Consider the following 12,579-nt stretch of genomic DNA (forward strand, 5'->3'; position numbering starts at 1 on the left):
GCTATCCGATCAAGTAGCCCGAAAACCCGATTTTTGTTAAATAAAATATTTGGTTTTTAAAAATAGAAAAAATAATAAAAATATTGAGAATGAATGTGGAAGTGACATGTGACATAAAAAACATTACTTTATATATATACTATTGATTGATTGATTGATTGATGTGTAGTTTGTTGAGATAAAAAGTACTGAGTGCATAAGATCAAAAGTTTGTTGAGATATTTATGTTAAATAAAATAGAAAAAATAATAAAAATATTGAGAATGAATGTGGAAATGACATGTAGCATAAAAAACCTTATATACTATTGATTTTACATGGAGTAATTAAAAGCGATTTTCAAAAATATTCAATGGAATAAAAGTTGAAGTTTTTTTTTTTTTTATATCAAAATTAAAGAGGAAATTTTGAAATTATAGGAACATGGCATATTTAATCATTTTTTAAAGAAACCATATTATAAACATTGAAAAAAAAAAATACATACAAGTGCACGGAGAGATGATAATTGCAAGAAAATACAGGGGTAGTTTTGTAACTTTGTATAGGTCTTTAAGCTCTTTATAAGAGGTGAGTCCACATGATGAGATATGCATGTATTTCGATTGTCTTTGCTTGATTAAGCTTAATTGGTCTCACATTCCATTTTCATATCATCTTCCCTGAAAGCTAGAAACAACTCTTACTTCTTAAGGTATATGTCTTCCTCTATTCCTTTTTGAGCATAAAATGCTACGGAGAATTTCATCTATCTTCCAATATATATGATATTATAGTCTAAAATATACTACCTACTAATGTTAAACCCTCTATTTATAGTTAATTAAACACTACTTCTAACCTTGAAGTATATTACAATGTATGATGGATATCTCTATACTTACTCTTAAGCAATAATAATATCACTACTCTAAGCAACGATCAATTTGCTTCCATCATAATTTTTCTCCATCAAGATATACTTATCTATTGTTACATTTTGTTCAATTTGTGGGCTAATTAAATTTTTTTGGGCAGTAATGGAGAGAGGAAATACGATGGGCATATCTAGGACCCAATCAGATCAGCTGGCGGAGTCGATGGTGGCGGCTTTAAAGTCGCCACAATCGAGTGATCACTCGACAAACGGAGCATTGGAAGAGAGTGGAAGACTTTCGAGAAAATCAAGCCGGAGGATAACGGCTGCGTCGCCGGGCCGTGGAGGAAGTAAGAACTCACACATAAGGAAAACAAGAAGTGCTCAATTGAAGATTGATTTTGATGAGTTGGGTAGTGGTGCTGCTCTTAGTCGTGCTTCAAGTGCCAGCTTGGGTCTCTCATTTGGTTTCACTGGCTTTACTATGCCTCCTGATCAAATTGCTGATACCAGACCATTTAGTGATGATGATATGATTCGTAAGTAACTTCTCCATTTTTACTATCATTTCATTCATTAATTAAATCACTATATCAAAGATTACGGTATAAGATATTCTACGAGTTGTCCTCGTGAGCTTAGCTCAGCTGGTAAGAGACAATGCATAAATACATGAAAGGTTCGGGGTTCAAACTCTGGCCACAAAAAAAAATATTCTAAGAGTTAACCTAGCAAAGTGTCATATAACAATATGAGAAGTGATTGGATAAATTTGTAAGACATTTTACGGTGAAAGTGTAGAGCACTAATTAAACTCTATGCAAATTGTTGAACATGCATGTTAATATGATTTTGTCATGTTAAGTGTCTAACTAATTAATATGACAAAATGTGACAAATGATGCATTAAGCATTTGATATTGATTTAATTGGTTTTGTTAAAAAAAGAGCATCATTCTCTCTGTTGTTTTATTTTTAGCAAATATTTTGCTACATATATATTAGAATTATTATTAAATATAAATTTGAGAAAGGAAAAAAAAAGTTGCACATGCCTTATGCTTCGTGCCCCTATGGTGACCACAAAATATATGTGTGGTGGGGTTGTGGGGTTGGTTGGTGGTCTATAATTTACTTTTGCAGATATGGGTGGATTTCTCTTTTTTTGTTAACAACGGCAATATATGTATTTATTGTAAAAAAAATATGACAAAATATGTAGTCAATTAATTTATCACGAGAGTGACAATTGAATTGGGTAAGGGACTAAGGGCAAAACAAAATCTAGTACGGGTGAAACTCAAAAGTCAAATGAGGAAATATAACGGTAATTCTGGTTTCAAAGTCACTCCATATTTAGAACTAGTAGTACAATAAAAAAAAAATCGATAGATAGACAAAATAATAATATAATTTGCGTAACAATTTTGACATTTTTATAAGTTGAGTTTGAGTTTGTATACAATCAAATTTCTTTAAGGGTCAATCAATTTTTTTGACAAAAGTACATTAAATTTAAAACTTATAACATATATTAATTAATTAAAATACAACGATACTGTTTTGAAATTATTTTTTTGATCAAGTAGTATGGTGGTTGACACTCACACATATTAAATACGAAGAAATGGAAAATCTAAAATTCGAACTCCGATTTTTAAGGAATATTGTTCAGTACCAACTGAGTTGTGTTTACTTGACTCATTGTTAATGAGATGAGTTAATTTTACTCTAAAAAAATTAGTTTTTATGATTTAACTTTTCTGGTCGTATTAATTGCTCAAAATAGGAATGATATATTTATATGATTTGGTGACTTTGGTGTAATAAGACACGTAAAAGTACAGTACCCCTATGCTATTGGTACGTCTGTATTGCTCAAAAAGTTAGTTGGGTTGTATTAGAAGTGAAGTCATGTGAAGCCACTTAATTTGGGTCCTCACTCATCACTCACTAGGTTGTCTCCACTCTCGAATAGGATGAGTGTTTTCATTCTTTTCTAATTTAATATTATAAAGTTTGTTTGTTTGAATACTTTAGAAGGGATGAGGGGGACAAGAAAAGTTAGGGACATATTTTAAAAATATAGGTTTTCTTCCAAACAAAAGTGACCTAAATATAGATTTGTTATTTTAAAAGTACACTTAATCAAAATAATGTTAACACCCTTAACCTAACACTTTCTTTATAACACACAATCCTTTATTAATTGAAATACATATAAGTTATACTATTTTAAAATTGAGTTTCACATAAATTAGTAAGATTTCGCATGCATTTCGTTTTAAAAAAAAAATGATGAGTATTAAAAAAAGTATTAAAAAAAGTACACTTTTAATTAATAATATGAAGTGTATTAGGAGATGAGAAGGTGGGCTTGAACATATTTATGCATAAATGATATTTAAAAATATTCATATACAAATTGAACACGTGTTTTTTATACACTACTACTTTCTTAATATTTGTATTTAAAATTGACACTAATATTGAGTTGGATTAAAATATTCTAATTCAATATTAAAAGTTTGAACTTATAACTTCATCGAACAAAGCTGACATTTAATTGAAGACGATTGTAAAATGATCAATAGTATTACTTTAGTTAATAATAATTTTCGCTTTTCCAGACAAACTTTATAGGAGCTGGATGGTATTTTTTACTGAAAATATCTATAATCATGAAACCTCAACTTTCATATTATTGTTTTTAGTAAAAAATAGCATCTAAATAACATTTATTTTTATTTTTTTTAATGGAGACAATATATTGAGAAAAAGACTAAGGCCCAACAGGGCCCAAGTCAACCAAATATAGAGTACAAAAAGGGGGGATTTCTATCCACATCCCCTTCAGAATTTTTTTTGAACAAACAAAACAGCCCCTTCAGAATTGTTAGTAACATGCTTAGCTAAGCTCCCATTTCTATCTGCATAATTGCTCAATAAGCTCCTCAAATTGTTCAATCGATCGGATCGTAATTTAAGACATACATTTTTTGTGAGTAAATTCCGATCGAATCGTAACTTTCGATATACATTTTTTTGAAATTGTGAATAAGCTGAGAAGTTTATTGAACAATCACCTTGTATCAACAAAAAGAAGGTAAGTAAGTTTTGTCCAACCATAAATTTGAGTTTATAAAGGTTTTTCAAAAGAAAACAAATATTTATTTTCTGAAGAAAAACATTTATCTTTTTAAGAAAAGAAAGAGGTTTGAAACTGCAAACAATAATTGAATCATGCACTTAGGCTATATGTCTATCATTGTCGGTCCACCATCCAACAACCCCTAACTACAATCTCTTCATGTGTATTACTAATACTCCTTATAGTCTTGTACATAAGTAAAATAGTTGGTGTTATTTCATGTTTCTAAAGTAATAAAAAATGTAATTTTAGTTTTTTTAAACCACTCCTCTTGAGAACTTGTTCCATAAAAATAAAAGAATTGTTGAAAAATAAAATCAAAACTAAGTAATTAGAAAATAATAACATGAAATATATGATTGAAATAGTTCATTTTACTTATATTAATTCAAGATCAACAAATATAAGTGTTTTGTTATTTATACTTGAGATCATCATAGAGTGAAGTACTGGCCAGCACATGACCAAGACAGTGGTGATTGCTGTCTGGTTTGAGTCATTTTCGTTAGAGTAATAATCATACACATGCAAATTGATAATTGTAAACACATATATAGTAGTAGAATCATTCTGACCAATTAATGTACAATTATTGTTTCATATTTATGCTCCAATTTCCACTCTTGATGTGATTTATGTGTGACTTTTCTCATCAATCTTTGTCTTTTCTTTTCTTTTCCTTCCAATTTTCTTTCTATAACAAGAATCAAGTTGCATTTCTTTTCAAGCTACTATTTTTGCAAGGTAGACATGACTCATTTTGTTGACTATGTGTGGTCATAAAGGACCAATTATATATTAATTAGGTCGTACTTATGGGTCCTCCGCAGTCACCTAGTGGTCATGTTGGATCTATGGTCAAGATCATATTGTTCATATTATAAGTTGAGTAAATATACTTATATATATTTATTTTTTGAACAAGAGTAAATAAATATACTTATATGTTTGGTTGAAATGTTGGCTTGATAAAATCATGATGATCTAGTGCGATTTTGAGAACAACTATACTTTGTAGCTTCACTCGATTTCTGCATTTTTATCTTTGCACAAGGGTCGTGTTAATCTTTTATATATTGTTCCAATTTTATCAAATATCTTGAAAGGGACACACTTTGTAGCTTCACTAGATCATGTGGCTCATCGTGATTTCTAAATATGTTCAACTAAACATGCACACATCTAATTATATGAACGAACCGTAAATTATCTGATAAGAATTTACGGATAAAATTACAAACTACATAAAAATATGACCACACCACAAGGAATCTATTTCCCTTGTGGACCAATCTCTCTTTTTTGATTTCCCCTTTCATCCTCCTTTCTTTTGGGGGAGAAAACGTGAACATTGTTTAATTGATCAATGGTCCCTCAATTAATTTGAGATTGACTTTTATGCAGTGAACTTGACTTCACAATTACCACTTGTCTTGGTCAATCTCCTCGTCTCATAAACATCACGGTCCATGTTTGTCTTCCCACTTGTGTTTTCATGAGAATCAGTCTAGAACTCTAGCTCCAAGGGTGCACATTATTTTAAATAAATAATTATTTTACTACTACTACTACTACTATTATTATTATTATTATTATTATTATTATTATTATTATTATTATTATTATTATTATTATTATTATTATTATTATTATTATTATTATTATTATTATTATTATTATTATTATTATTGTTTGGAGATAAAGATACAACTTTGTTAGATGACAAAGATATAAATATTAAAATTATATAATTTTAATATGTATACTTACCACTTTTCTCTATCATAATCTTTTATCTAATATAACTTGCAAATATCATATTAAATATCCTATTAAATTTCACTTGTGGTCCTTTAGCTTAGTGGCAAAATGCTCAAATTTTACTTCAAAGCATAAGTTCCATCTCTATTTTGTGAAAATAGTTTGAGTGTGATTATGTCAATATTGGACCGTATGCATTGCATGGCATTAATTACATTTACAAAGAGAAGAGAGTAGTGGCCACCTTGGGCGGCTTTAAAAAAATATCTCAAATTATAAGTCGTTTTATAATATTAATAATGTTTCATTGCAAATCATAAAATTTACTATCACAATCTTTTTTCAACTCTTTTAACTTCGTTTTTCAATACTATTAATTAAAGATAATTATGTAAACTATCTTATAATTTTTCATTTCTATACAAAATTACCTTCACTTATTAATTTGTATAAAATTGATAAAGCGACTTACTACATAATTTAAGATGAATAATAGATATAAATTTATGAAGGTGAAGGGTGCATATCCTAGCTGACAAGTTGTCCCCCCAGCTAATATTGCATATATATATATTGCACCCTTTTAACGGATCATGTAGTACTAGTATCTTAAATGATATCAGAAGCATCCATGCAAATCATTTTCTAGATACCAGAATCCCCACATAAATAACACCACCACCACATGTTTGTTTGAGTGACCAAGTACTATAAGAAAGTGCATTTTTACACAATCTTATACTAAGTGAAACTCATTATAATTGCCTTGTATAGGGCTTCTTATTCCCACATTTTAAGGGTTAACTATGTCTGTTGCAGCTGAGGATATTGAAGCCGGAACAAGGGCAAGGATAAAGTTTCAAACTGAACCTACTATGCGTATATCTCTAAAGGTAAAAATAATACTAAATACACACACATTTTACATGTCAAAAAGTTGATATTTTTTTTTTTCCATTTCAAATATTTTTGTACCTCGCTCTGCCAGGGCTCAAACCTTCAATAGAACATGAGATTGATGTGGCCCTGTGTGTTTGAGCAGGCAAGGATGAAATGAAGCTTTCATTAGCTATTAAGAACACGACGAAAGTAGAACATGGCTAACAATAGCATGGTCCATTTCAGCCTTGAACAAAGTTTCAAGTTTAAAATAACAAGTGTTTAGTAAAAAAAAAAAAAAATGTAACTTTTCAAGTTATTATAGCTCATTTGCATGCACAATATGTTCCTTGAAATTATAGAGTTTTCTCAATTTGGTCTTCGCATTATAAAAATTCAAAAATGATCATTAATATTGAAAAATGTTGATCAAGTTCGTCCCTCTGTCTGGATCTGTCATCAAATGCATCCTGATATTACTCCCTCTGTCTCACAATATTTTTCATATTTGAGTTTTACACGGTTATTCTATACTGTGTTTATGTTGATGAATTCCACTTAATGAGTTATATTATATACTAATTTTGGAATATATGCAGTTCACTGATGTGACCTACAAGGTAAGACTCAAAGGCATGACATCAAGTGAGGAGAAGGATATCTTGAATGGGATAAGTGGTTCTGTAAATCCAGGTGAAGTTTTGGCATTGATGGGTCCCTCAGGAAGTGGAAAGACAAGTCTTTTAAATCTCCTTGGAGGAAGAATAAGCCAGCCCACAGTTGGTGGTTCTATCACTTACAATGACCAATCATATTCCAAGTTTCTCAAAAGCAGGTTAAAATCCAATGCCAGGCTAGGGTTACTAGCATATATACATTTATTACTTACCAATTTACCTTGTGATTCGGCGCATGTTTGAATTGACAGTGAATTTGGTAAAATCACGATGACACCGTGATTTTATCAATAACATAAGTATTGTACTTACAAGAAGCATATGATGGCATATGCAGGATAGGGTTTGTAACACAAGATGATGTTTTGTTTCCTCACCTAACTGTGAAAGAAACATTAACATACGCAGCTCGGTTAAGACTTCCAAAGACATTAACTAAGGAGCAAAAGGAACAAAGAGCTTTAGATGTCATCTATGAACTTGGCTTAGAAAGGTAAATGGTTGCACCAATTATTATAAGCATTATAACCAATATGGAGATATACTTTTTTTAGTTATAGAAGCCAATAGTTTTGTATTGTATGCACGAAAACAGGTGCCAAGATACTATGATTGGCGGTTCATTTGTTCGCGGAGTATCCGGTGGAGAGAGGAAGAGAGTTTGTATTGGCAATGAGATTATAATCAATCCTTCCATTCTGTTTCTTGATGAACCAACATCTGGTTTGGATTCAACAACCGCTTTGAAGATCGTTCAGATGCTGCAAGACATAGCAGAGGTATTATTAATTTGTTCTCATTTCCTCTCTTCATCGTTGATAAAGATTCAAGCCTAGCGTCCATAGCTTATCAAATTTGATTTTAGGATTTAATTCATATGCATTGTTTGTGTAAATATCTTTTACACTATCAATCAATCGTAATCATCAGATCATTACAACATTTGACTTTAATCATAACTACTTCTAAAATCAAACATCTGATTGTAAACTCTTGATTTTATCCATTCATATGCATGTAAGCATGTTTAATTTTTCGCTTTGCGGCATGGTATCTTATCATGATTAACGTGTTAATTATATGGTAGGCTGGAAAAACAGTAGTGACAACAATTCACCAACCATCAAGTAGACTGTTTCACAAATTTGACAAGTTGATCCTTCTTGGGAAAGGAAGTTTGCTTTACTTTGGAAAAGCATCAGAATCAATGGATTACTTCCAATCTATAGGATGTTCACCGCTTATTTCCATGAATCCAGCGGAGTTTTTGCTAGACCTTGCTAATGGAAATATAAATGATGTTTCTGTACCGTCGGAATTGGAGGATAAAGTTGGAAATGCAGCAGTTGAAACATATAATGGAAAACCATCACCCACAGCTGTCCATGAGGTAACATTTCTATTTTTCCATTTTGAGTTATTACAGCTATGTAGCATCGACACGACATCAATCGACATGTGTCTGTGTCGGTCACCGACAGGAAAACAACACATCTTAAATTAACTCACATTCAATCATTTCCATTTTCTTAAATTAATACCGGTTTCTGCGTCTCACTTTTAGTGTTGCGGCCAGTGTCACTGACACGAAACCAACATATCTATGAAGTTACATTCAATCACTTCCATTTTCTCAAATTAATACCGGTGTTTGCGTGTCAGTTTTAGTGCCGCGACCAGTGTTTGTGATTCTGTCAGTTTTAGCTATTCATTCCACTATTATATTGGATCCACATAAAACACTCCTATATATTTGAAAAAGTTTCTATAATCTTCTATACTCTTCGTAAGTGCTTTATTGCAAACAGATTACTTGGCTAAGAAGTTACTTCATCAGTATCTTATGGTTAAATGAAATTGATATCATCGTCGAGCCTTATATGTAGCGAAAAATATTAAAACATATGCATTTGGTGCAATTGATTGGAGTTTCATTTCATCTCCAATTGTTTGACATGAATGTTCAGTTACACCAAATAACAATGTTCTTTCATTCCATTTAATAATGCTGAAGAAGATAATGAATCATATTTTAGTACAAAACATCCATGAGTAAATGAATCACTTTATACATCAATCAGGCATTGATAAAAAATTTGAATATGTGAATTTTAACAGTATCTAGTGGAGGCATATGAATCTCGAGTTGCGGAAACAGAGAAGAAAAAAATAATGGTTTCTGTACCTCTAGATGAAGATTTGAAGGCGAAAGTGGTTTCTGCTAAAAGAGAATGGGGAGCAAGATGGGATGAGCAGTTTTCCATACTTTTTTGGAGAGGAATCAAGGAAAGGAGGCATGACTATTTTAGCTGGTTAAGAATCACACAAGTTTTATCGACTGCAATCATCTTAGGATTACTCTGGTGGCAATCCGATGCTAAGAACCCAAAAGATATGCAAGATCAGGTAAACTATATTTCTGTTTGACCGAAAAACCATAGTGGTTATAAGCGCTTTTGCGTCGTTCGTGAAAAGACCTCAAGTGTTTATTGAATAAAAGTTTATCACATAAGCGCTTAATTAAAATGATTATCCAAACAAAGCATATTCAATTTCATATGATAAGATAAATTAAACTATAAATGAGCTCTTTCAAACGTAGCCTAAGACACGAGCATCTTATGATAAAATATTAATGTTTTGGTTTCAGGCAGGACTGCTTTTCTTTATTGCGGTGTTCTGGGGATTCTTTCCAGTTTTTACAGCAATATTTACATTTCCTCAAGAAAGAGCCATGTTAAATAAGGAACGCGCAGCAGATATGTACAGATTAAGCGCATACTTCCTTGCTAGAACAACGAGCGACCTTCCATTAGACCTGATATTACCAGTGCTTTTTCTCCTTGTTGTTTACTTCATGGCTGGTCTAAGACTAAGTGCTGCTCCCTTTTTCCTCACCATTCTTACTGTTTTCCTCTGCATCATTGCAGCTCAGGTATGCATTTCAGAAAATACTAACAAGACAATACAAAATAAATTAAAATCAGTGTTTTAAAAACCGAACAAAACAGTTCAACTGGTTGAACCTTGAACCGGGCCTTCATGACTGTTTCGTAATATTGGCGGTTCTATCAAAATTTTACCCAGGTTTGAGCAGTTTAAGGCAGTTGAACCACGATCTAAAGGTCTCGCAGGTTCGGTTTTTAAAATATTGACTAAAATAGATAGCTTACAGTGCTAACAATGGCTGATTGCGATGCAGGGTCTTGGACTTGCTATCGGTGCTACGCTTATGGACTTGAAAAGAGCAACAACTTTGGCTTCGGTAACGGTGATGACCTTCATGCTGGCTGGAGGATTTTTCGTCCAGGTAAAACGCATACCTAAATTTATGATCAAATATTCCAGTCTAACAGAAGAATTTAACGTGTGGTCCTTAATTTTGCAGAAAGTCCCAATATTCATTTCTTGGATCCGCTACATGTCTTTCAACTACCACACTTACAAACTATTGCTCAAAGTGCAATACGAACATCTCACACCTGTCGTAAATGGAGTCAAAATTGACGGTGGTTTGACAGAAGTAGTTGCTTTGATTGCCATGGTCTTCGGTTACCGTTTCTTGGCATATCTTTCGTTGCGAAGAATGAAACTTCAATAGAGGTTAAAAATATCCAGGAAAATTGGTTCATATCTGCTAGATAAGTGATTTTAAACGAACTTCAAAAGCAGGAAATGTGGAGTACCAATTGAAATGCTTGTTAGCATTAGTAAGGCTGAAATTTCTAGCCTTTTTTTGTTCAATCATATGTATATTGTATTTCATTAGCATATTTACATGCAACAATGCATGCATGTTAGATGTACTAGTCGACACATCAGTACCGGGAGAGTTTTTCTTTTTTTGGTGGAAATTGCTCAACTCTTTTGAAAATGTTTTTCAAGGAGTGAAGCTTTGTAACTGCTATAGTTGGAATAGGTTAAGGACTGAAGATCTGTAACTTCTATAGTGGAATAGGCTAATCTGGTAAGTTGCCACATATTAGTCAATTTTAAGTGTAAGCCGAATTTGACAGCAATAATATGGTAATGCTAGCAGTCTTGATTTCGATCTCTGCGGCGAACACATTTCTCCTCCCTGGACAAACTAACCACTAAATTTTCCTATTTCAAAAAATTGTTGGTCTTTCTTGTTTAAGATAGTTGTAAACTATGTGATCGTAAAGCGATATCAATAGTTAAACTGAATATGACATGGTGTAAACCATAGAAATCCATAAAAAAATATATCAAAGAAATAAAAATTAGATTTCAATGACAAATATTGTCATTGTAAATCAACTTTACACTAACATCCAATGAAAATATGTCGTAATACGGACCCTACTTTTGTAACTGCGTTTAAAATAGATGTTTTGACATGAAAAAAATAAAGGACTCTTGTCGGGCGTCAATGTAAAAACAGTTTATAGAGTGACAATGCATGTCCATTAAACTCAGATTAAGGAAAATCATTCAAAGACAAAAGGTGCACATCATCTACATTGGTTTTTCGCGTGTGGATATAAATCGCCTGATATAATGCATAGTTACAACGAGGAATATCTTTGTATAACTCTTTGTTTGGTTAAAAGAAAACTGCTCATACAGAGATCATTTACATTTCACATCCCTCACTCACTCCCGAATTCGGATTCTTTGCAGTTATAGAAGCATGCAATTGCATGCAGAAGCAATCTTGGCCATCAAATTCAAATCACAATGGAACAGCTCACAACACCAACCTCATAAAATTTGCTTTTACATACATCTCAGAATATAAGTTTCCCGATCGACGCCCTAGTTCTTTTATATCTGTGTAAATGTGAAGAATCTGTTTCCCTCCCTAACGAGAAATAAAGAAATGTATAAAAAAAAAATGAAGTAATGTTATACAGGACAATACATGCCAGTGTTCTTAACCTACCAAGCAACTGCAGCAGCATGGCATCCAAATAATAACAAAATGAGGAATCTTAAAATTTAAGTAACAGTAAATTTAATTGAATTTATATGACTGATTTCAATTGATATAATCTTATAAACAATGTCGCGTAAGTACAACTTAAATGGTAGGAGCATGGACATTTGATATGTGTTAGGGAGTTCAGGGATCAAACGAAAAACAATAGGAACAATGCTCTAGAATAACAAGAGACGGAGACGCCACATCTCCATCCACAGCGGCGAAGCCAGCAATAAATTCACGAGGGGTTCAAATATATAGAAAAAAAATATTTTTTAAAAATTAATAATATATTAAATCAACTTTGAAG

General features: G+C 32.0%; 1 protein-coding gene and 1 non-coding gene across 2 annotated transcripts; one reads left to right on the plus strand and one right to left on the minus strand.

The window, feature by feature from the left end:
* Positions 1-594: 594 nt before the first annotated feature.
* LOC146955412 (ABC transporter G family member 22-like) lies at positions 595-11,390 on the plus strand. Its single transcript, XM_085721412.1, has 11 exons — positions 595-694; positions 1,018-1,395; positions 6,588-6,661; positions 7,247-7,482; positions 7,662-7,817; positions 7,920-8,103; positions 8,412-8,714; positions 9,443-9,730; positions 9,975-10,259; positions 10,527-10,634; positions 10,713-11,390. Exons 2-11 carry the CDS (start codon positions 1,020-1,022, stop codon positions 10,923-10,925), a joined length of 2,223 nt encoding a protein of 740 aa, XP_085577538.1. The 5' UTR covers positions 595-694; positions 1,018-1,019; the 3' UTR covers positions 10,926-11,390.
* Positions 5,014-5,117, minus strand: LOC146955413 (U6 spliceosomal RNA). The gene has a single exon (XR_015025220.1). It is a non-coding gene; the product is annotated as a U6 spliceosomal RNA (small nuclear RNA).
* Positions 11,391-12,579: the final 1,189 nt, after the last annotated feature.

This window comes from Medicago sativa, chromosome 1 (genome assembly GCF_051527215.1).
Source record: "Medicago sativa cultivar Bolivia chromosome 1, Bolivia_mono, whole genome shotgun sequence".
Lineage (NCBI taxonomy): Eukaryota > Viridiplantae > Streptophyta > Magnoliopsida > Fabales > Fabaceae > Medicago > Medicago sativa.